Source organism: Salmo salar, chromosome ssa03 (genome assembly GCF_905237065.1).
Source record: "Salmo salar chromosome ssa03, Ssal_v3.1, whole genome shotgun sequence".
Classification (NCBI taxonomy): domain Eukaryota; kingdom Metazoa; phylum Chordata; class Actinopteri; order Salmoniformes; family Salmonidae; genus Salmo; species Salmo salar.
In genome coordinates, this window is record NC_059444.1 from 41,756,701 (window position 1) to 41,782,078 (window position 25,378).

Below are 25,378 nucleotides of genomic sequence, written 5' to 3' on the forward strand. Positions count from 1 at the left end.
ACTGAAGTGCACAAGTTAAGGAAAAAGGTGGGAGGAGAGCGCATTGATGCGAGAAGGGATGAAATATACAACGAGCTGTTTGTATATGACTGCTATTAAAGTGAACTGGTTGCGTGTGATCGGGTGTATTCAATCTTGCTGATTCTTAACTTTTCTTAAGGTGTATTCGTAAATTCAGTGAATTTACTAACGCACCCTTAAACGGAACGAACCGGGGATAAGCTGCATTTGTCCAATAGATTACACCCTAGATCAGCTAGAGGTGGTATTGAATGTGTCACTGTCTGTCACCTTGATTACTCCATCTTCTCTCTACCTGTGCACCTACTATACCTACAGTTGAAGTTGGAAGTTTACATACACCTAAGCCAAATACATTTAAACTCAGTTTTTCACAATTCCTGTCATTTTAATCCTAGTAAAAAATTCCCTGTCTTCGGTCAGTTAGGATCACCACTTTATTTTAAGAATGTGAAATGTCAGAATAATAGATTTATTTCAGCTTTTATTTCTTTCATCACATTCCCAGTGGGTCAGACGTTTACATACACCTAATTAGTATTTGGTAGCATTGCCTTTAAATTGTTGAACTTGGGTCAAACGTTTTGGGTAGCCTTCCACAAGATTCCCACAATAAGTTGGGTGAATTTTGGCCCATTCCTCCTGACAGAGATGGTGTAACTGAGTTAGGTTTGTAGGCCTCCTTGCTCGCACACGCTGTTTCAGTTCTGCCCACACATTTTCTAGGTCAGGGCTTTGTGATGGCCACTCCAATACCTTGACTTTGTTGTCCTTAAGCCGTTTTGCCACAACTTTGGAAGTATGCTTGGGGTCATTGTCCATTTGGAAGACCCATTTGCGACCAAGCTTTAACTTCCTGACTGATGTCTTGAGATGTTGCTTCAATATATCCACATAATTATCCTTCCTCACGGTGCCATCTATTTTGTGCAGTGCACCAGTCCCTCATGCAGCAAAGCACCCCCGCAACATGATGCTGCCACCCCCGTGCTTCACGGTTGGGATGGTGTTCTTCGGCTTGCAAGCATCCCCCTTTTTCATCCAAACATAACGATGGTGATTAAGGCCAAACAGTTCTATTTTTGTTTCATCAGACCAGAGGACATTTCTCCAAAAAGTACGATCTTTGTCCCCATGTGCAGTTGCAAACTGTAGTCTGGCTTTTTTATGGCGGTTTTGGAACAGCGGCTTCTTCCTTGCTGAGCGGCCTTTCAGGTTATGTCGACTCGTTTTACTGTGGATATAGATACTTGTGTACCTGTTTCCTCCAGCATCTTCACAAGGTCTTTTGCTGTTGTTCTGGGATTGATTTGCACTTTTCGCACCAAAGTACGTTTATCTCTAGGAGACAGAACACATCTCCTTTCTGAGCGGTATGACGGCTGTGTGGTCCCATGGTGTTTATACTTGAGTACTATTGTTTGTACAGATGAACGTGGAACCTTCACGACTTTGGAAATTGCTCCCAAGGATGAACCGGTCTTGTGGAGGTCTACAATTTTTTTTTTCTGAGGTCTTGGATGATTTCGTTTGATTTTCCCATGTCAAGCAAAAAGGCACTGAGTTTGAACGTAGGCCTTGAAATACATCCACAGGTACACCTCCAATTGACTCAAATTATGTCAATTAGCCTATCAGAAGCTTCTAAAGCCATGACATCATTTTCTGGAATTTTCCAAGCTGTTTAAATGCACAGTCAACTCAGTGTATGTAAACTTCTGACCCACTGGCATTGTGATACATTGAGTTTTAAGTGAAACAATCTGTCTGTAAACAATTGTTGGAAAAATTACTTGTCATGCACAAAGTAGATGTTCTAACCGATTTGCCAAAACTATAGTTTGTTAACAAGAAATTTGTGGAGTGGTTGAAAAACGAGTTTTAATGACTCCAACCTAAGTGTATGTAAACTTCTGACTTCAACTGTACATGCATTCACACATCCAGTACCAGTTTGGACACACATACTTTTCAAGGGTTTGTGTTTAATTTTTTTAATATTTTCTGCTTTGTACTTCAGACCAAAGGATAGATTTCCACTGGTCTAATGTCCATTGCTCATTTTTCTTGGCCCAAGAAAGTCTTCTTATTGGTATCCTTTAGTAGTGGTTTCTTTGCAGCAATTCGACCATGAAGGACTAATTTCACGCAGTCTTTTCTGAACAGTTGATGTTGAGATGTGTCTGTTACTTGAACTCTGTCTAGCATTTATTTGGGCTGCAATTTGAGGCTGGTAACTCTAATGAACTTGTCCTCTGCAGTAGAGGTAACTCTGGGTTTTCCTTTCCTGTGGCGGTCCTCATGAGAGCCAGCTTCATCATAGCGCTTGATGGTTTTTGCGATTGCACTTGAAGAAACGTTCAAAGTTCTTGACATTTTCCGTATTGACTGACCATGTGCTAAAGTAGTGATGGACTTTTGTTTCTCTTAGCTTTTTTTGAACTGTTCTTACCATAATATGGATTTGGTCTTTTAGCAAATAGGGCTATCTTCTGAATACCAACCCTACCTTGTCATAACACAACTGATTGGCTCAAACGCATTAAGAAGAAAATGTATTCCACAAATTAACTTTTAACCAGGTACACCTGTTAATTGAAATGCGTTCCAGGTGACTACCTCATGAAGCTGGTTGAGAGAATGCCAAGACTGAAAAGCTGTCATCAAGGCAAAGGGTGGCTTCAAGTTCTTCAAGTGAAGAATCTAAAATATGAAATATATTTTGATTTTAAAACTTTTTTCGTTTACTACATGATTCCATATGTGTTATTTCATAGTTTTGTATTCACTATTAATCTACAATGCAGAAAATAGTAAAAAGAAAAACCCTGGAATGAGTAGGTGTGTTAACCTTTGACTGGTACACTGTATATGTGTGGTCAGGATATGAGACTGGTCAGGATTGAGGGAAAGATAAATGGAGCAAAGTACAGAGTGATCCTTGATGAAAACCTGCTTCAGAGCACTCAGGACTTCAGACTCGGACGAACGGACATCTTCCAACAGGACAACAACCTTAAGCACACAGCCAAGACAACGCAGGAGTGGCTTCGGGACAATTGTCTGAATGTCCCTGAGTGGCCCAGCCAGAGCCCGGACTTGAACCCGATAGAACATCTCTGGGGAGACTTGAAAATAGCTATGCATTATGATATGAGCGAAAGCAGTGCTAACTGTGCTAGGCTTTGTACCCCCTCAGTATCTGTCCAGATAGTCATGCATAGCTACTGTATCTAGCTAGCTGGCACTGCCTCAGTATCGGGCTGGTCGTAACGCTTGTGTGTGTCACAGTACAGTTGACGACGTCAGGTTGTTGGACTCAGTGAAAGGTCAGGCTGCCCTAACTAATTAATGTATCACCACTCACCAGCCAGCCATTCATCAATAGCCTCGTCACAGGCTCTGATAAACACACTGTCGCTGTTCATAATGAACTCAGTCAAGACTGAGTCGCTGCCTTAACAGAACTCTCACACAGACACCCACATACACTCCCTCATAGGCACCTTCTCTAAACTGGAACAGCTAAATGTATCAGCTAAGAGATCTTGAGGAACGTGGGGGTGCTGAAGGATTACTGAACTCCACTATATGGGGAATAGGGTGTGAAATGTGAGATGCAGTTGCTGTACTGACCGGTTGTGTTGCTGTGTCCGCTGTCCTTCCAGGTGACCCGTGTACAGTATCGTCTCAGCTGGAGATGGAGGAAGCCCTGAGGCTCTATGAACTCAATAAAGACTCTGAACTCATCATCCATGGTAACATGACCTTCAGTTCTACTCAATAAGCATTTATTTATACCCAAGGGGAACTCATTCCTTGTCTGCATTGTCACTGCGCTGTCAGTCAACATAATACATACATTGGCCTTGCATTCAATTCAATAAATTAAGCTTATCCTCAGTGCAGACACACATTAAACAGACAACTTGAGAACATTCACCTTCCATTACATTCAATTCAATGTATTAATTGAATAAATAAGAATGTTTGCTGCTGGGCTGACATTGCAGACAACATAATGTATACATAACAAACATGAATCATTCTGTCTGCTACACTGATCCTATCCATCTGCTAGCGAGGCAATCATCAGGTAGCCTCACAATAACCAGGAACTAGTCATGGGTTTACGGAGTAGCCTGTTCACGAGTGCTATTTGGTGGTCCTTAATCAATACCGGATAGAGTGGAGGGAGACAAGTTGGGGGATAGGAGGAAGTGCACAGGGGGGTGCTAAGTCTACTAGTTAATGATGGAGCATCCACCACTCACCTCTGGCACACGCACTTGTGTGATGTATGGACTGCAATGTTGTAGGCCTAATGCTGTTATTTCCCTCTCCTCTCAGTGTTTCCTTGTGTCCCTGAGAAGCCTGGCATGCCCTGTCCAGGAGAGGACAGTAAGTCTACAACTACTTGTCCCTTTTTCTCTTATATCCATATCATTGTTTTCTGAAGATGGGGATTTTCTCTCCGACACACACATACTTTGTCCTGTAACCCCTGTTTCTTGCTCCTCCAGAGTCTATATATCGTCGTGGGGCGAGACGCTGGAGGAAGCTCTACTACGCCAGTGGCCATGCCTTCCAGGCAAAACGCTTCAACAGGGTGAGCTACCTTTCTATCCATCTCTGTCTCTATATTCCACTCTTCATTCCTCCTTGTCGCTATCTCCCTCTCTGTGTGTGTGTGTATGTATATGTATGTATGTATGTATGTATGTATGTATGTATGTATGTATGTATGTATGTATGTATGTATGTATGTATGTATATATATATATTCATTCATTCATTCATTCATTCATTCATTCACATAGAGAGGGAGATAGCGACAAGGAGGAATGAAGATATATATATATATATATATTTATTTATATATATTTTTTTATTTATATATTTATTTATATATATATATTTAATATATATATTTATTATATATATTTTTATTTATTTATAATATATATATTTATAATATATATATATATTTATTTATTTATAATATATTTATTTATAATATATTATATATATATATATATATATATATATATATATATATATATATATATATATATATATATATATATATATATATATATATATATATATATATATATATATATATATATATATATATATATATATATATATATATATATATACACACACACACATTGTGGTTCTTCCTTTTAAAAGTTATGGAGCTGTAGACCAAAGAGTCCTGTTTAACCTGTTTAGGATAGGGGGCAGTATTTTCACGGCCGGATAAAAAATGTACCCGATTTAATCTGGTTATTACTCCTGCCCAGAAACTAGAATATGCATAAAATTATTTTATTTGGATAGAAAACACCCTAAAGTTTCTAAAACTGTTTGAATGGTGTCTGTGAGTATAACAGAACTCATATGGCAGGCCAAAACCTGAGAAGATTCTATACAGGAAGTGCCCTCTCTGACCATTTCTTGGCCTTCTATAGCCTCTTTATGGAAAATAGAGGATCTCTGCTGTAACGTAACATTTTCTAAGGCTCCCATAGGCTCTCAGAAGGCGCCAGAACGGGGAATGATGACTCTGCAGTCCCTGGGCGAAAAACAGTAGGGCTTTTGGAAAGTGGTCGTTCTGAGAACAATGACACGGGCGCACGCGTGCATGTGAAGACTCCATTTTCTATTTTCAGTGTTTGAACGAAAACAAGGTCTCCCGGTTGGAATATTATTGCTATTTTACGAGAAAAATCGCATAAATTGATTTTAAACAGCGTTTGACATGATTCGAAGTACGGTAATGGAATATTTTTACATTTTTTGTCACGATACGCGCCGGCGCGTCACCCTTCGGATAGTGTCTTGAACGCAAGAACAAAATGCAGCTATTTGGATATAACTATGGATTATTTGGAACCAAAACAACATTGGGTGTTGGAAGTAGAAGTCCTGGGAATGCATTCTGTCGAAGAACAGAGAAGGTAATAAAATTTTTCTTATAGTAAATCGGAGTTTGGTGAGTGCCAAACTTGGTGGGTGTCAAAATAGCTAGCCGTGATGGCCGGGCTATCTACTCAGAATATTGCAAAATGTGCTTTCACCGAAAAGCTATTTTAAAATCGGACACCGCGATTGCATAAAGGAGTTCTGTATCTATAATTCTTAACAATTATTTTGTTTTTTGTGAACGTTTATCGTGATTAATTTAGTAAATTCACCGGAAGTTTGCGGTGGGTATGCTAGTTCTGAACGTCACATGCTAATGTAAAAAGCTGGTTTTTGATATAAATATGAACGTGATTGAACAAAACATGCATGTATTGTATAACATAATGTCCTAGGAGTGTCATCTGATGAAGATCATCAAAGGTATTTAGCTGTGGTTTTGGTTTTTGTGACATTATATGCTAGCTTGAAAAATGGGTGTCTGATTATTTCTGGCTGGGTACTCTCCTGACATAATCTAATGTTTTGTTTTCGTTGTAAAGACTTTATGAAATCGGACAATGTGGTTAGATAAAGGAGAGTCTTGTCTTTAAAATGGTGTAAAATAGTCATATGTTTGAAAAATTGAAGTTTTTGGATTTCTGAGGTGTTTGTAATTCGCGCCACGCTCTATCATTGGATATTGGCGAGGCGTTCCGCTAGCGGCACATCTAGATGTAAGTGGTTAATGTACCGTAAATTCCGGACTATAAGCCTCAACTTTTTTCTCACGCTTTGAACCATGCGGCTTAAACAATGACGCGGCTAATATATGGATTTTTCCCGCCTTACATTTTTTTTTCTAAAGAAAAAAAAACACATTCTGTGACTTGCTCAGTTTTTTGGCGGCATGAAACTTTCATTAGACCAATGAAATTGCCGAACGGGTTAAGGTCAAACAACTTTTTTGTTTACTGTTTAGATTAAATTGAGCGCTCTCAAACTTCCCATCATTCTGATTACGGTAGTCATTTTGTCACCCTCATCATGGCAAAGACACGGAGAAATGCATATGATGCAGCTTTCAAGTTGAAGGCGATTGATCTGGCTGTTGGAAACGGAAATAGAGCTGCTGCACGGGAGCTTGGTCTTAATGAGTTGATGATAAGACGTTGGAAACAGCAGCGTGAGGAATTGACTCAGTGCAAAAAGACAACTAAAGCTTTGTGCAAATGTTTATTTTTTGTTACAAGCCGTGTTTCGTTAAAGCCTATTTATTTTTGTTACAAGCCGTGTTTCGTTAAAGCCTGTGTAAAGTTCATTTGTTTCAATGTACCGGTAGGCACCTGCGGCTTATAGACATGTGCGGCTTATTTATGTTCAAAATAATATATATTTTTTTAATTCAGTGGGTGCGGCTTATATTCAGGTGCGCTTAATAGTCCGGAAATTACGGTAGCTGTTTTAGCGTAACTTATTGGCATGAAGGCCTACTTCATTATACAGTATATCAATCAATCATTTATTAATTTGTGTGGTCATTACACATAATGCAAGTCATCCATGTCTTTAAAAAGTCAAGAATTTTTGTTATAACAAAATAACAAAGGGAGCATTGAATAATTAAACAATGAATAAACCGCAACATGTCGGCTAAAGCGATTTAATTGATGAATGCATTTGACTGTTTTTAATATTGGCTGCACTAGAGACTTTAACCTTTTGTAGGAACATACTATATAGTGCATTTGGAAAGTATTCAGACCCCTTGATTTTTTTTTAAACATTTTGTTACGTTACAGCCTTATTCTAAAATTGATTAACCTGTTTTCCCTCATCAATCTACACACAACTCCCATAATGACAAAGCAAAAACAGGTTTAAAAAAAAAAAAAAAAAACGGGAATATGACATTTACGTAAGTATTCAGACCCTTTACTCAGTACGTTGTTGAAGCACCTTTGGCAGTGATTAGAACCTCAAATCAAATATATTTGTCACATGTGCCGAATACAACAGTTAAATGCTTACTTACAAGCCATTAACCAACAATGCAGTTTTAAGAAAATCCCTAAGAAAGCAAGAGAAGAATAACAAATAATTTAACAGCAGCTGTAAATAACAATAGTGTGGATATGTACGGGGGTACCGGTACAATGTGTCAATGTGCGGGGGGCACCGGCGTCGAGGTAATTATGTACATGTAGGTAGAGTTTTAAAGTGGTTATGCATAAATCATAACAGCAGCGTGGGGGGTGGCGACAATGCAAGTAGTCTGGGTAGCCATTTGATTAGCTGTTCAGGAGCTTGGAAGCTGTTTAGAAGCTGTTTAGAAGCCTCTTGGACCTAGACCTCTTGAACCGCTTGCCATGCGGTAGCAGAGAGAACAGTCTGACTAGGGTGGCTGGAGTCTTTGACAAATTTTTAGGGCCTTCCTTTGACACTGCCTGGTATAGAGGTCCTGGACGGCAGGAAGCTTGGCCCTGGTGATGTACTGGGCCGTACGCACTACCCTCTGTAGTAAAGGTCGACCGATTTAATTAGGGCCGATTTTCAAGTTTTCATAACAATCGGTAATCTGCCTTTTTGGATGCCGATTATGGCCAATTTACATGGCAATCCACGAGGAGACTGCGTGGCAGGCTGACCACCTGTTACGCGAGTGCAGCATCAAAAGGACCTTGGCAAGGAGCCAAGGTAAGTTGCTAGCTAGCATTAAACTTATCAAAAACAATCAATCCTCACATAATCACTAGTTAACTACACATGGTTGATGATATTACTAGGTTAACTAGCTTGTTCTGCGTTGCATATAATCAATGCGGTGCCTGTTAATTTATCATCGAATCACAGCCTACTTCAACTTCGCTTCGATGATTTAACAAAGCGCATTCGCGAAAAAAGCAGAATCGTTGCAATAATGTACCTAACCATAGGTTAGGAGAGTTCAATCTTGGTTACATCAGAACAGAGAATCTTGGTTCTCATGGTCTGAGAGTCTTTAGAGCCCGGTTGGAGTTTGCCAAAAGGGATGTCTTTTTCTTCTGAGGAGTGGCTTCTGTCAGGAAGGCCTGATTTGGTGGAGTGCTGTGGAGATGGTTGTCGTTCTGGAAGGTTCTCCCATCTACACGAAAACTCTGGAGCTCTGTCAGAATGACCATCGGGTTTTTGGTCTCCTCCCTGACCAAGGCCCTTCTTCCCCGATTGCTCAGTTTGCTCAAACTTCTTCCATTTAAGAATGAGGGAGGCCACTGGGTTCTTGGGGACCTTCAATGCTGCAGACACTTTTTTTTTGTACCCTTCCCCAGATCTGTGCCTCGACACAATCCTGTCTCGGAGCTCTACGGACTATTCCTTCGACCTCATGGCTTGGTTTTTGCTCTGACATGCACTGTCAACTGTGGGACCTCGTACAGACGGGTGTTTGCCTTCCCAAATCATCACGAATCAATTGAATTTACCCCAGGGTCTGATTACTTAGGTACATTTTTATTTTATTTATTTCACCTTTATTTAACCAGGTAGGCAAGTTGAGAACAAGTTCTCATTTACAATTGCGACCTTGCCAAGATAAAGCAAAGCAGTTCGACAACATACAACAACGCAGAGTTACACATGGAGTAAAACAAACATACAGTCAATAATATAGTACAAAAATAAGTCTATATACAAAGTGAGCAAATGAGGTGAGATAAGGGAGGTAAAGGCAAAAAAGGCCATGGTGGCGAAGTAAATACAATATAGCAAGTAAAACACTGGAATGGTAGATTTGCAGTGGAAGAAAGTGCAAAGTAGAAATAGAAATAATGGGGTGCAAAGGAGCTAAATAAATAAATACAGTAGGGGAAGCGGTAGTTGTTTGGGCTGAATTATAGATTGGCTATGTACAGGTGTAGTAATCTGTGAGCTGCTCTGACAGCTGGTGCTTGAAGCTAGTGAGGGAGATGAGTGTTTCCAGTTTCAGAGATTTTTGTAGTTCGTTCCAGTCATTGGCAGCAGAGAACTGGAAGGAGAGGCGGCCGAAGGAGGAATTGGCTTTGGGGGTGACCAGAAAGAGAGACCTGCTAGAGCGCGTGCTACAGGTGGGTGCTGCTATGGTGACCAGTGAGCGGAGATAAGGGGGGACTTTACCTAGCAGGGTCTTGTAGATGACCTGGAGCCAGTGGGTTTGGCGACGATTATGAAGCAAGGGCCAGCCAACGAGAGCGTACAGGTTTTACATTTCTTAATACATTTGCAGAAATGTCTAAACCTATATTTGCTTTGTCATTATGGGGTATTGTGTGTAGATTGAGAAATAATTTAATCAAACATTTTTTATTATTATTAGAATTTTTTTTAAATTAAACCTTTATTTAACTAGGCAAGTCAGTTGAACAATTTCTTATTTACAATGACGGCCTAGCCCGGCTAAACCCAGATGACGCTGAGCCAATTGTGCGCCGCCCTATGGGACTCCCAATCACAGCCAAATGTTATTCAGGCTGTAACGTAACAAATTGTGGAAAAAGTTAAGGGGTCTGAATATTTTCTCGAATGCATTGTATGAGATTGATTGATTATATATTTATAATTATTGTTTTGCTGTTTATACTGTCAGAAATGTAGCTTCATTAAATTGATCAATATTATGGTGTTTCTATTCCAAGAAAAAATGCATTTTACAGTAGCCAATGTAGGCCTCGGGGCTTCCGTTATGAAAATATGGCGTTGTACAACGTGATCGGTCGGGAGTAGGCCTAGGTTACTAAGCGACTGCGAGTGAAGAGCAAAATAATCTGAACATTTCCACACCCTAATTGTAGGCTAACCAATACCCAAACAGAGATTCAGTGACAAGAAAAATCTGATTTGAAGACCAGTCCCTATGCTTGCTTCAAATCCTATTATAACAATTGGATGACTGTGGGTGTTTCAGTAAGCAACAATTTTATGGCTGCAATTGCATTTGCCCACTATATTCCAATATTTATTGCATTCAGTGATATTTATTCCCATAGTAATATGTTATGGATCTATCCAGATGTGGTTAGAAAACAGTTCATGTGGTGGGCTATGCAGAGAGATGGGTGAAGTGACATGCCTTGCAAAGGTCTGTTAACCTCCCTGGGCAAGGTGGGTCGTTTGTGTCCCACCTAGTCAACAGCCAGTGGAATCCTGTGGCGCGATATTCAAATACCTTAGAAATGCTATTACTTCAATTTCTCAAACATATGACTATTTTACACCATTTTAAAGACAAGACTCTCGTTAATCTAACCACACTGTCCGATTTCAAAAAGGCTTTACAACGAAAGCAAAACATTAGATTATGTCAGCAGAGTACCCAGCCAGAAATAATCAGACACCCATTTTTCAAGCTAGCATATAATGTCACAAAAACCAAAACCACTGCTAAATGCAGCACTAACCTTTGATCTTCATCAGATGACACTCCTAGGACATTGTTATACAATACATGCATGTTTTGTTCAATCAAGTTCATATTTATATCAAAAACCAGCTTTTTACATTAGCATGTGACTAGCATGCGACTAGCATTCCCACCGAACACTTCCGGTGAATTTACTAAATTACTCACGATAAACATTCACAAAAAACATAATTATTTTAAGAATTATAGATACAGAACTCCTTTATGCAATCGCGGTGTCCGATTTTAAAATAGCTTTTCGGTGAAAGCACATTTTGCAATATTCTGAGTAGATAGCCCGGCCATCACAGGCTAGCTATTTTGACACCCACCAAGTTTGGTACTCACCAAACTCAGATTTACTATAAGAAAAATTGGAGTACCTTTGCTGTTCTTCGTCAGAATGCACTCCCAGGGCTTCTACTTAAACAACAAATGTTGGTTTGGTTCCAAATAATCCATAGTTATATCCAAATAGCGGCGTTTTGTTCGTGCGTTCAAGACACTATCCGAAGGGTAATGAAGGGTGACGCGCCCGGCGCGTTTCGTGACAATAAAATTCAAAATATTCCATTACCGTACTTCGAAGCATGTCAAACGCTGTTTAAAATCAATTTTTATGCTATTTTTCTCGTAAAATAGCGATAATATTCCGACCGGGAGTCGTTGTTTTCGTTCAAAGACTGAAAATGTAAACATGGAGTCGTCTCGTGCGCCCGTCTCATTGTTCTCAGATCGACCACTTACCAAATGCGCTACTGTTTTTCAGCCATGGCCTGCAAAGTCATCATTCAACTTTCTGGCGCCTTCTGAGAGCCTATGGGAGCGTTAGAAAATGTCACGTTACAGCAGAGATCCTTTTTTTTGGATAGAGATGACAAAGAAGGCCAAGAAATGGTCAGAGAGGGCACTTCCTGTACAGAATCTTCTCAGGTTTTTGCCTGCCAAATGAGTTCTGTTATACTCACAGACACCATTCAAACAGTTTTAGAAACTTTAGGGTGTTTTCTATCCAAATCAAACAATAATATGCATATTCTAGTCACTGGGCAGGAGTAGTAACCAGATTAAATCGGGTACGTTTTTTTATCCGGCCGTGCAAATACTGCCCCCTATCCCCAACAGGTTAAACAAATAAAAAAACATGTTATATTTGAGATTCTTCAAATAGCCACCCTTTGCCTTGATGACAGCTTTGCACACTCTTGGCATTCTCTCAACCAGCTTCATAAGGTAGTCACCTGGAATGCATTTCAATTTACCGGTTTGCTTTGTTAAAAGTTAATTTGTGGAATTTCTTTCCTCAATGTGTTTGAGCCAATCAGTTGTGTTGTGATAAGGTAGGTTGCCAAATATCCCTATTTGATAAAAGGCAAAGTCCATATTATGACAAGAACAGCTCAAATAAGCAAAGAGAAACGACAGTCCATCATTACTTTAAGACATGAAGGTCAGTACATCCGGAAAATATCAAGAACTTTGAATGTTTCTTCAACGAAAACCATCAAGCGCTTTGATGAAATTGGCTCTGAGGACCGCCACAGGAAAGGAAGACCCAGAGTTAAAATTTTTTTATTTAACCAGGTAAAACCCATTGAGGTTAAAAACCTATTTTGCGAGGGTGACCTGGCAAGAAGGCAAAACAGGGAAGTAGCAGCGTGTCCATAAAACATTACAGAATACACACAAGACAGTGTCACAAGTTAGATACAATTGAAAATTAGAAACAACTGCTGTTGTCACAAACAGCGTTGTCTATCAGAGTCTTAAAAACAGACTAACTGCTCTAACTTTAAAATCTTCTGAAGCATGTTCCAGGATGAAGGGGCATTATGGGAAAAATATTGTTTCCCCATCTCAGTTCTTTACTTAGGAACAGACAAGGACAGCAGCGACTGAAAGAAGACTATATTGAGTGACTGATCTGGTCAGTAAAGAACAGAGATACAAAGGGAGTTGTCCCATCAATGCTTTGTACACAAAAGTGTAGCAGTGCTTTAGCCTCCTGGTGGAGAGACAGGTCCATTGCACCATAGCATACAAATCACAGTGATGGGTCAGTGATCTAGCGTTTGTATTAAATCTTAAAGCACCATGATACACTGTCCTGAGTTTAAGGTACTTGCTGAGGCCTGCATATAGACAATATCACTATAATCCAGCACTGATTTAAAATTTTAAAGAAGTGCTTTGAACAATATATTTTCTGACTAACATTGAAAGCAAGATTTGTTCCTGTAATAGAAATCCAATTTCAACTTCAGTTTCTTGGTCAAGGTATCAATGTGCTGTTTAAAATTCAACTTTTCATCTAACCTAATCCTAAAATGCTTATAGGAGGTGACCCTATCAATATGCTGGCCTGTTATAGTTCAAATCTGCAAGTGACTCATCTGTTAACTTTCAGGGAAGAAAACCATAAACTTTGTTTTCCTTTCATTAAGCACAAGTTTCAATTGGAAAAGCTGCCTTTGAATAACTTCAAAGGCCAACTGTAAGTCCTAAAAAGCCTCAATTTTAGACGCGCTAGAATAAATAATTGTCATCAGCATACAAATGGAGATTTGCAGAGTCAATAGTCTTCCCTATATATACAGTGTAAAAAGGATCAGACCTAAAATTGAGTCCTGGGAAACTCCTTTTATAAGCCTTAACTCAGATTTCATACCCTCCTGTGCTACACACTGTGTTCTGTCAGAAGGGTAGTTTTGGAACCAATCCAATGCATCAACACTTCAACCTTTTTTAGTCTATACAACAGCAGGGCATGGTCAACAGTGTCGAAGGCCTTCGATAAGTCAATAAAAAGTGAAACACAGTTATTTTTCTTGTCCTGAGCATCTAGAATGTCACCTACAACTTTACTTCCAGCAGTTATTGTACTATGCTTGGCTCTAAAACCTGACTGGAATTGAGATAAAACTGAGTTATTATAAAGAAAGTTGTTCAACTGTGAGTTCACCAGGTTTTCCAAAACCTATGCCAGTGCAGACAGTTTAGATATGGGACGATAATTATGCAACAGGGACAGATCTCCACCTTTATGTATAGGCTACTTTCCAGACTTTTGGAATAGTATTACTCGTCAATGAAAGATTTAATATACGAGTGAGAGGGGCAGCAATGATCTCTGAACCAATTTTTTTTTAAATATGGGTTTAATTAATCTGAGCCAACTGCTTTCTTAATAGCGATAGATTTGAGTTCCATTACAACTTCTGTAAGCTCAATCTCGGTAAATTGAAATAAATGACCCGTAGGCTGGCATGTGGCAGTTTCATTCACAGCCTCATTTGAGATGTTTGGAAGGAGTTCATCATCAAATAAATGCCCAGCTTGAGTAAAATGCTCATTAAACATGTCAAGCAGTTTATTCTTGTCAATTTCAGTGGAAGACCAGAGGAGTTGGTTAGCATTCATGGATTTAATGGTTTTCCATAATTTCTTCGGGTTATTGAGGTTTGTTTTCCTTGGTAGATTCGTAATAGAAGCTAGATTTGCATTTCCATATTAACAAGGCACACTTATTTCTCAGTGCCCTGAATAACTACCATTCAGTCTGGGAATTACCCTTTCTGTCTTTGGCCCATTGTGTATTTCATTTATGGATCCAATCAGATAATTCCCCTGTAAACCAGGGATTGTCTCTACCTCTTACCCGGTACTTTTTGAGAGGGGCGTGTTTATCTCAGATGGTAGAAAACACAATGAGAATGCCTCTTCGATATCTGGAATAAGCGCAATCCTATCCCAGTTGCATGCATAAAGTTAAAGTTCATGCCTGTTCACAGAACTGCGTAAAATTTAGTTTGACTATGAACCGAGAGGACACTTTGGGGATTTTGGTGTCTCTAATGCAAGCAACTGCACAATGATCACTTTAATCATTAGCGAAAATCCCAACGGCCGAGTATTTATGCGGATTGTTTGTTAGAGTAACATCAATAAGTGTTGATTTAGAGATGTCTTTGGGATTGAGTCTTGTAACCGCATTTATAATTTGAGTAAAATGTAATGTATTGCACAGTCCTCTTATGGCCTCCGAGTTTGGAGATAACCAATCCCAGTTTAAATCGTCCATGAGGACCATTTAATTCCCCCCCCCCCCAACCACGCGTCTATTTTTGCAGATGGAGGTGTATAACATCCTATCAAATCCAAGTTCACAGCTTTTGATAACTGCAGCTTCATTGCTAAAAACTCAAACTGTTTTGGTTTAGGTAAAGACCTTAGTTCAGTAACCACATGTCTTTAATATAAATGGCTATACCTCCCCCTTACTTTGTTGGTCACATCGATAAACATAACTATCCAAACCTATAGACTGATTTAGAATAGATTTCTTAAGCCACGGACAGTATTAAGACATCTGGGTCAGCAGTGTGAATCCAGACTTTTATCATGTCCAATTTCGGCATCAAACTCCTCACATTAATATGCATCAGTCCCAACCCTGATCTAGTTTTAAAATCATTTGGAGTGGGAAGTTCATCCATAGCCAATGGGCCTGGGTTTGGATGAATGTTTCCTGACACCAAAAGCAGAAGAATAATAAAACACCTTGATTTGTTTCTTCCTAAAATCTCTCTGCACTTAGAAGATTCAAAATAATCCAAACTACAGTCATCTGTTACAACACAGTTTTTAGCGAGACCAAACCTTGTAGATGAAAGGTTTATGTGAATGTAGGAGTCAAATGGTAACACAATCGGATCCCTCAAAGATAAAAGCTGCTATACCATCAGTCAAAGTAGGGTTTAGCGGTATCTCTGGGTGAGGGGAGATTGCATAGTCTAAATTATCAAGAACAATGAGTCATAACCCATGTAGGCAGCAATTAAAACCAGTTCTACAAAAATACCCCTTTTAACCACTGAACAGTTCACTAAAACAAAAAGAAAACCAAATTAAAATATACTGAGTACATTTTTTGAAACCTTAAATTCCCCAAAAATTGTTCAGCTGTAGCCTACAGGTCTAGTAGAATTAGAAAGCAAGTGTGTGCCCGAGCGTATTGCCTTGGAACGGTCAGCTCGTTCAACAGCCACTGCAGGAATGTACTGACAGGGATTTCGCCCAGTGTGTGTGGGTCTGGTCAGTGCACCCAGTTGCCTTGCAGTAGGCTACCTCACAGTGAGGCAGAGCGGGCCCAGTAGACCTATTACTGGTGGCTAGTCCACCCGGCAGGGGTATCCTGGGCTAGGAAGCACAGCGCATCTAGACGTTATGTCACAGCGCAGATACCAACCTCTGGCTTCCACCGCACAGCGGGGCAGGAGAGGAGTCGGATGACACCGGTAGAATGGTGAAACACAGATAATAACCTGACCGTCTGAGTATCCAAGGCTAGTCGGCCCAAAGTGTCTAGACCGTCAGTCACAGCACAGATGTATCCTCTCTCGGCTTTCAGGGAGGGCACCACACCGGCTTTATCGCCTTGTGTAGAAACCAGCATATGTCAATTTAACTTTTTAATTGCTTTGATCCTGTAGGATTTTAGATTTTGCCTGTTTAATTACAACTCTCTCAGCCTATAACGGTTTTACTAAGTAATAACTTGTAACACTTGAAACAAACAAACAGTGTGACACAACAAGCTCAGCAAAACTGCCCTGCCGCCATCTTGATGCAATTAAGCACATTAATCTGCTTTACCCTCTGCTGCAGAGGTTATGTTAATTCAAGTTACCAGCCTCAGAAATCCGCAATTAATGGCACCTCAGATTCCAACCCAAATAAATGCTTCACAGAGTTCAAGTAACAGACACTTCTCAACATCAACTGTTCAGAGAAGACTGCGTAAATCAGGCCTTCATGGTCGAATTTCTGCAAAGAAACCACTACTAAAGGACACCAATAATAAGAAGAGACTTGCTTGGACGAAGAAACACGAGCAATAGACATTAGACCGGTGGAAATTTGTCCTTTGGTCTGGAGTCCAAATTGGAGGTTTTTGGTTCCAACCGCAGTGTCTTTGTGAGACGCGGAGTTGGTGAATGGATGATCTCCACATGAGTGGTTCCCACTGTGAAGCATGGAGGAGATGGGGGGGGGGTGCTTTGCTGGTGACACTCAATGATTTATTTAGATTTCAAGGCACACTTAACCAGCATGGCTACCACAGCATTCTGCAGCGATACACATCTGGTTTGCGCTTCTGGTTTGCGCTTAGTCCCACTATCATTTGTTTTTCAACAGGACAATGACCTAAAACACACCTCCAGGCTGTGTACGGTCTATTTGACGAAGGGGAGTGACGGAGTGCTGCATCAGATGACCTGGCCTCCACGATCACCCAACCTCAACCCAATTGAGATGGTTTGGGAGGAGTTGGACCGCATATTGAAGGAAAAGCAGCCAACAAGTGCTCAGCATATGTGGGAACTACTTCAAGACTGTTGGAAAATGAGAGAATGCCAAGAGTGTCCAAAGCTGTCATCAAGGCAAAGGTCTTGAAGAATCTAAAATATATTTGGATTTGTTTAGCACTTTTTTGGTTGCTGCATAATTCCACAGTTTTGATGTCTTCACTATTAAAGAAAAACCCTTGAATGAGTAGGTGTGTCCAAACTTTTCATTGGTACTGTATATTTTAAGAATATAATGGAATAAAGCAGACCATATTAGTTTCTGTAATAAAAACCTTACCGTGTAAGAACAGTTTTAGTAAGTAATACGCTACGGTCTGTCTACATACATACATACATACATACATACATACAGTGGGGGGGAAGTATTTGATCCCCTGCTGATTTTGTACGTTTGCCCACTGATAAAGAAAGGATTAGTCTATAATTTTAATGGTAGGTTTATTTGAACAGCGAGAGACAGAATAACAAAAATATCCAGAAAAACGCATGTCAAAAATGTTATAAATTGGGGGGAAATAAGGGGAAATAAGTATTTGATCCCCTCTCAATCAGAAAGATTTCTGGCTCCCAGGTGTTTTTTATACAGGTAACGAGCTGAGATTAGGAGCACACTCTTAAAGGGAGTGCTCCTAACCGCAGCTTGTTACCTGTAAAAAAGACACATGCCCACAGAAGCAATCAATCAATCAGATTCCAAACTCTCCACCATGGCCAAGACCAAAGAGCTCTCCAAGGATGTCAGGGACAAGATTGTAGACCTACACAAGGCTGGTATGGGCTACAAGACCATCGCCAAGCAGCTTGGTGAGAAGGTGACAACATTTGGTGCTATTATTCGCAAATGGAAGAAACACAAAAGAACTGTCAATATCCCTCGGCCTGGGACTCCATGCAAGATCTCACCTCGTGGGGTTGCAACGATCATGAGAACGGTGAGGAATCAGCCCAGAACTACGCGGGAGGATCTTGTCAATGATCTCAAGGCAGCTGGGACCATTGTCACCAAGAAAACAATTGGTAACACATTACACCGTGAAGGACTGAAATCTTGCAGCGCCCGCAAGGTCCCTCTACTCGAGTACATATACATGCCCATCTGAAGTTTGCCAATGAACATCTGAATGATTCAGGGGACAACTGGTGAAAGTGTTGTGGTCAGATGAGACCAAAATAGAGCTCTTTGGCATCAACTCAACTCGCCGTGTTTGGAGGAGGAGGAGGAATGCTGCCTATGACCCCAAGAACACCATCTCCACCGTCAAACATGGAGATGGAAACATTATGCTTTGGGGGTGTTTTTCTGCTAAGGGGACAGGACAACTTCACCGCATCATTTGACGGGGCCATGTACTGTCAAATCTTGGGTGAGAACCTCAGCCAGGGCATTGAAAATGGGTCGTGGGTGGGTATTCCAGCATGACAATGACATAAAACACACGGCCAAGGCAACAGAGGAGTAGCTCAAGAAGAAGCACATTAAGGTCCTGGAGTGGCCTAGCCAGTCTCCAGACCTTAATCCCATAGAAAATCTGTGGAGGGAGTTGAAGGTTCGAGTTGCCAAACGTCAGCCTCGAAACCTTAATTCCTTGGAGAAGATCTGCAAAGAGGAGTGGGACAAAATCCCTCCTGAGATGTGTGCAAACCTGGTGGCCAACTATAAGAAACGTCTGACCTCTGTGATTGCCAACAAGGGTTTTGCCACCAAATACTAAGTCATGTTTTGCAGAGGGGTCAAATACTTATTTCCCTCATTAAAATGGAAATCATTTTATAACATTTTTGACATGCGTTTTTCTGGATTTTTGTGTTATACTGTCTCTCACTATGTAAACCTACCATTAAAATTATAGACTGATCATTTTTTTGTAAGTGGGCAAACATACAAAATCAGCAGGGGATCAAATACTTTTTCCCCCCACTGTGTGTGTATGTGTGTGTGTATATATATATGTGTGTGTGTGTGTGTGTGTGTGTGTGTGTGTGTATATATGTGTGTGTGTGTGTGTGTGTGTGTGTATATGTGTGTGTATAGATATAGATAGATCAATAGATAGATAGATAGATCGAGAGAGATATAGATAGAGATCGAGAGATAGAGAGATATATATATATATATATATATCTCTCTCTATATATATCTCTATATATATCTCTATATATCTCTATGAGGAGCTCTTTTTGCCAGTCCTGTCTGGTCCAGCGACGGTGGGTTTGTGCCCATAGGCAACGTTGTTGCCGGTGATGTCTGGTGAGGACCTGCCTTACAACAGGCCTACAAGCCCTCAGTCCAGCCTCTCTCAGCCTATTGCGGACAGTCTGAGCACTGATGGAGGGATTGTGCGTTCCTGGTGTAACTCGGGCAGTTGTTGCCATGCTGTACCTTTCCCGCAGGTGTGTGTGTTCAGATGTACCAATCCTGTGCAGGTGTTACACGTGGTCCGCCACTGCGAGGACGATCAGCTGTCCGTCCTGTCTCCCTGTAGTGCTGTCTTGGGCGTCTCACAGTACGGACATTGCAATTTATTGCCCTGGCCACATTTGCATGCCTCCTTGCAGCATGCCTAAGGCACTTTCACGCAGATGAGCAGGGACCCTGGGCATCTTTTTTTTTTCATTTTTTTTTTTCAGAGTCCGTAGAAAGGCCTCTTTAGTGTCCTAAGTTTTCATAACTGTGACTTTAATTGCCTACCGTAAGCTGTTAGTGTCTTAACGACCGTTCCACAGGTGCATGTTCATTAATTGTTTATGGTTCATTGAACAAGCATGGGAAACAGTGTTTAAACCATTTACAATGAAGATCTGTGAAGTTATTTATATTTTTATTAATTATCTTTGAAAGACGAGGTCCTGAAAAGGGGACGTTTCTTTTTTTTGGCTGAGATGTCATATCTATGTGTGTTTTGTTGTCTAAAAATATAAAATAAATAAATAAGTGAAAATGACAAGCTTGCAACACGCATCTGATTATTCATTATGAATAGGATTTATTTGATGTAGTCTGTTTACGTGCTTCTTTGTAACCACAATCTCACAAATGATTGAACACACACATTATCTTATTTATTAAAGACTCAAAGAATGTTGGTACTTATTTATTTTGATCCAAAGCCTCAAATGAGTGAATCACTCAGCTTTATGCTGACATGTATGGCTTTATGCTGCGAAATAGCCTACAAAATATGCCAAGCCTAAATTAATATATTAAATTGCCTAAATACACTAGTACATTTTCATAAATTCATGAAGTAACTCGGGTCTTGAAAATATGGGCTACTATTTTCCCCTCCCTATTTTTCCCCTCCCTATCCTCGCTGGACTCTCATTCAGTTTCTTCTTCACATCAGCAAAGAAGGACTCTGTTTCAGAAACTCACTTTATATAGAGGAGCTATCACTCTTTAACACTGTGTAAATAACAAACTGTCATTATTTACGAATTATTTCTGTTTTTAGAGGGAGAGAAATCAAAATCCCACTGTGCCTATTTTTTTTAAATTGTCAGTCTACATGTCAAGTGAAAATGTGCAATTGTATTTACCCATGTTCTCTCTCAACTCCGGAACCACCCGCCAGGTCATTTATTGTAGTTGCCTGATACAGGACTCTAGTGCCAGAGAAGAGAGGCTCTCTGACTTAAACATTCACACCTCCATTAATTTACGAAAGACAGTCAATTTGTGCCACAGTTCAGACTGCCCATAGATCAGCATTCTAACTCCCCCTTGTGATAGTGTGGTGCAATGACACAATTTGCCACAAATGGTCATAGGCTCTAAACTTTTGAGGAACCACTGTATATACTGTATATACCTCTCTTCCTTCACTTCTTTCTCGCTCTTCCTCTCTTTCTCTTTGTCTCTGTTTCCTATCCCCCTGTCTCTTTCTCGCTAAAGGTTTATTTTCTTTGTCTTCCAGAGAGCTCACTGCGCCATCTGCGCAGACCGTATCTGGGGTCTGGGGAGACAGGGTTACAAATGCATCAACTGCAAACTGCTGGTCCACAAGAAGTGTCACAAACTGGTCACCGTGGAGTGTGGCCGACAGATGATACAGGTGAGGAACAGGGAGCGGCGAGTGCCGTCTCTTATACTTAGTGCCCAGAGTTTTACCTTGGTCTTTTCACGTGACCTGTCCCGGAAAACTCTGGGCCCTACACATATTGTGTTTTCATTAAGAAAGGACTGAGACAGTTTTTCTCAACGTGTCCTCTTACACTCCATCTCGCTCTCTTTCTAGGAGCCTATCATGGGGCCTGATAGAGGGGCCTCCATCACTCCATTAGACCAATCAGAACAGCCAGGTAACACACACACACACACACATCCTTTTTAAGGAAAACTAGCCCTGGTGGGTTAAGATTGTTTATGAAGATCTATCAGACATTTTGATAAAATGAATTGTTTCTTTAGACCGTGTCCCTAGACCTGAGTCACTAAGCTGGATCCAGTAGTACTAAGACAGCCTTAAGTCCTGTCAGGTGCTGTACTGGTGGCTGACTGAATTAGAAAGTTTAACGGAGAAGTTTACCAAAAACCGCAGAAACTCCCAATTGATTCCATACATTGAAACTAGTTCAGTGGAGTTTGCCATCTCTCCCTGTACTAAAACGGCTGCAAAAACAGATCACGTGACTCGTTACGTTGCTAGAAATTTCACTGTTTTCACTGTAAATATGTAAATACTACTGCAGCCATCTTTGCATAGCTGCATGGGGACAGAAAGGATATTTAAAGATACAGCTCTTGCTACTGTATTTCCATGGACTGGATCTGGCGCAGTGCCAAAATACAAAGGCTCGTTTAAGAAAAGACAGCCGTAAAACCAGCATGCGGAGGTATGTAACCTAGCCAGATACTTGACATTCGAGGTGTTCTTATGTTAGTACCATTGCGCCATATCATGTAGACATATAGGCCTAGGTGCTCTACAGATTAGCACAGCGGTTCCCAAACTAGGGGATGAGACCCCATGTGGGGTTGCCTGATATGAAAATGGGGTTGCGGGAGAATTTCAAAAATCCTGAGGAGGAACAAATAAGAAAGAGATACAAAGACGATATTATCATATACATTTTTTTGTATCTCAAAATCATTAATGTGGTTAACCTTAAAAATCTAAATGAAAATTATTCAAATCTAAAAGATAAAATTCAACCAGAGTGCACTTAGATCATGGGAACATTTGGTGAATGGCTAGGCCCGCTACAATAAGAAACACACTATTGCAGAGACTTTGATCATTATTACCGGCCGCAATTGATATGGTGAAAACAATGTGTAGGAAAGCAGGCGCACAGAAACTCACATCAATACCTTTGTCAAACAACACTGTTAAACGAATCATTCTTGCTATTGCTAGCAAACAAGCGGAAACTCTGACTGAATGACTTAAACTCCTCAGCTTATGCTCTCTAAATGGACTTTAGTTGTGAGGGCATAGATGCCCATGCATTGAATTTTGTTTACTATACATGTCGGGGGGGATGCTATTCACGAGGATATTTGTAGTTGTTGATATTTAGTTGTTTACTTTGTATAATTAATGTCTTAACTTCTCTGCTGAAAAAAAACAGAATCTGTGAATAAGGGAATAACGTGCAGTTTCTACGTAGCAGGGATTCCTCCGAGAGAACATGCACAGTTGTTACCCATCTCCGTTGCTGTGGCAGTTGGCTACATAAAATAATCAAAATGTTTTAGGTGTAAAAGTACACATTTCCTGACTCAAAACCGATAGTACTTTTGACAGAAATAGCTAATTTGGCCGTAAGCTGTCAATAAAACAACAAATGTGTCCACATTTTGCGGATTTGTGAATCATGAATTCACTGGCAACAGAGCAGAAAAGGCCTGCACTGTCACGAGTCACGTGACCCATTTTTGCATCTGTTTCAGTACAGCACTACAGAGGGGGAGAGGCCAACCTCCACTGTAGTAGCGTCAATGTATGGAATCACTTGGGAGTTTCTGGAATTTGGGTAAACTTCTCCTTTACCATTCATACTATTAACCATTCTGTATCCCCCTCTCAGACCTGCCAACCTGCACGCATTTTGCGTACCATGCACGCAATTTGAGGTCGAAGTACGAAATACGCAAAAATAGGCTTCTAGTTGGAGGGCTGCATGAGACCTGCAAGTCCCAACAGAGATCATTGCGGTCCAGATTATTTGGAAACAGTAGTCTTTCTGCCTTGTATGTGTTAGACCTACCTCTTGTATTAAAAGCACATCTTTGTCGCAGTATTCACACACTTTGCTGCTTCAAGTGAAGTAGCCTACCTCTCCTAGTTGGGTGTGCGAGATCAAGTGCGCCTAGTATATGTGTGGTGTCAGTGAAGTAGAGTAGGCTGTCTATGCATGGACAGAGAATCACGTGGAAGTTATCTTTCCAAAGAAATTAAATATGATTAGACTATAGTGGCGCAGAGGTCTAAGGAACTGCATCGCAGTGCCAGAGGCGTCACTAAAGACCCGGGTACAATCCTGGGCTGTATCACAACCGGCTATGATCAGGAGTCCCATAGGGCGGCGCACAATTGGCCCAGTGTCGTTCGGGTTAGGGAAGGGTTTGAACCGGCGTCTTTACTTGGATCATCGTGCTCTAGCGACTCCTTGTGGCTGGCTGGGCACCTGCAGGCTGACTTCGGTCGTCAGGTGAACAGTGTTTCCTCCGACACATTGGTGCGGTTGGCTTCCGGGTAAAGCGGGCAAGTGTTAAAAAGCGCGGTTTGGTGGGTCATGTTTCGGGGGACGCAGCACTCAACCTTCGCCTCCCGAGCCCGTTGGGGAGTTGCAGCGATGAGATAAGTTCGAAATTGGGGAGAAAAAGCCCAGCGGGTGTGGGCGGTTGGCGTATGAAAAGCTGCGTGTGCAGGCGGGAGCAGTTTGAGTAAATCAGTCCCGCACAGATCTCTACTTCTAGTTCAAAGCACATTGTGGTTTTTGACTCAACCGTCTGATGTTGGAGCTGAACCAATCAGAAGAATTGGGCGCGGAGATAAAATCTGCCCCCAGTAGTCGCAGTACTATTTTCCTCCCTCGAACTGGATGGCAGCTCTCCACTTCGTCCGTTGATACCAGTGATGTTTGAGGAAGAAGGGTAGGGAATATGAACAATGAACTGTTTGCGAAATACATTTTCCAAAATGGTATGTGTTAGTCAAGTGTACAAGCACTACTAGATATTTTTTGTTACCCATCTACACACAATAATACCCCATAATGACAAAAACGAAAACGTGTTTTTAGACAATTTAACAAATGTATTAAAAATGAAATACATATCTAATTTACGTAAGTATTCACACCCCTGAGTTAACCTCTTACATCTAGACGTTCCGCTAGCGGAACACCTGCTCCAATATCCAATGATAGGGCGTGGCGCGAATGACAAATTCCTCAAAAATACAAAAACTTCCATTTTTCAAACATATGACTATTTCACAGCATTTTAAAGACAAGACTCTCCTTTATCTAACCACACTGTCCGATTTCAAAAAGGCTTTACAGCGAAAGCAAAACATTAGATTATGTCAGCAGAGTACCCAGCCAGAAATAATCAGACACCCATTTTTCAAGCTAGCATATAATGTCACAAAAAACAAAACCACAGCTAAATGCAGCACTAACCTTTGATGATCTTCATCAGATGACAACCCTAGGA

At 40.7% G+C, this 25,378-nt stretch overlaps 1 protein-coding gene across 1 annotated transcript in view; it reads left to right on the forward strand.

Annotated features, from left to right (window-relative positions):
- LOC106600503 (protein kinase C iota type) overlaps positions 1 to 25,378 on the forward strand; it is a 57,469-nt gene that overhangs the window by 18,350 nt on the left and 13,741 nt on the right. Inside the window, 5 exon segments of the mRNA XM_014191901.2 lie at positions 3,690 to 3,779; positions 4,372 to 4,422; positions 4,545 to 4,630; positions 21,630 to 21,767; positions 21,951 to 22,014. Of these exon segments, the coding sequence (XP_014047376.1) occupies positions 3,690 to 3,779; positions 4,372 to 4,422; positions 4,545 to 4,630; positions 21,630 to 21,767; positions 21,951 to 22,014 (429 nt within the window).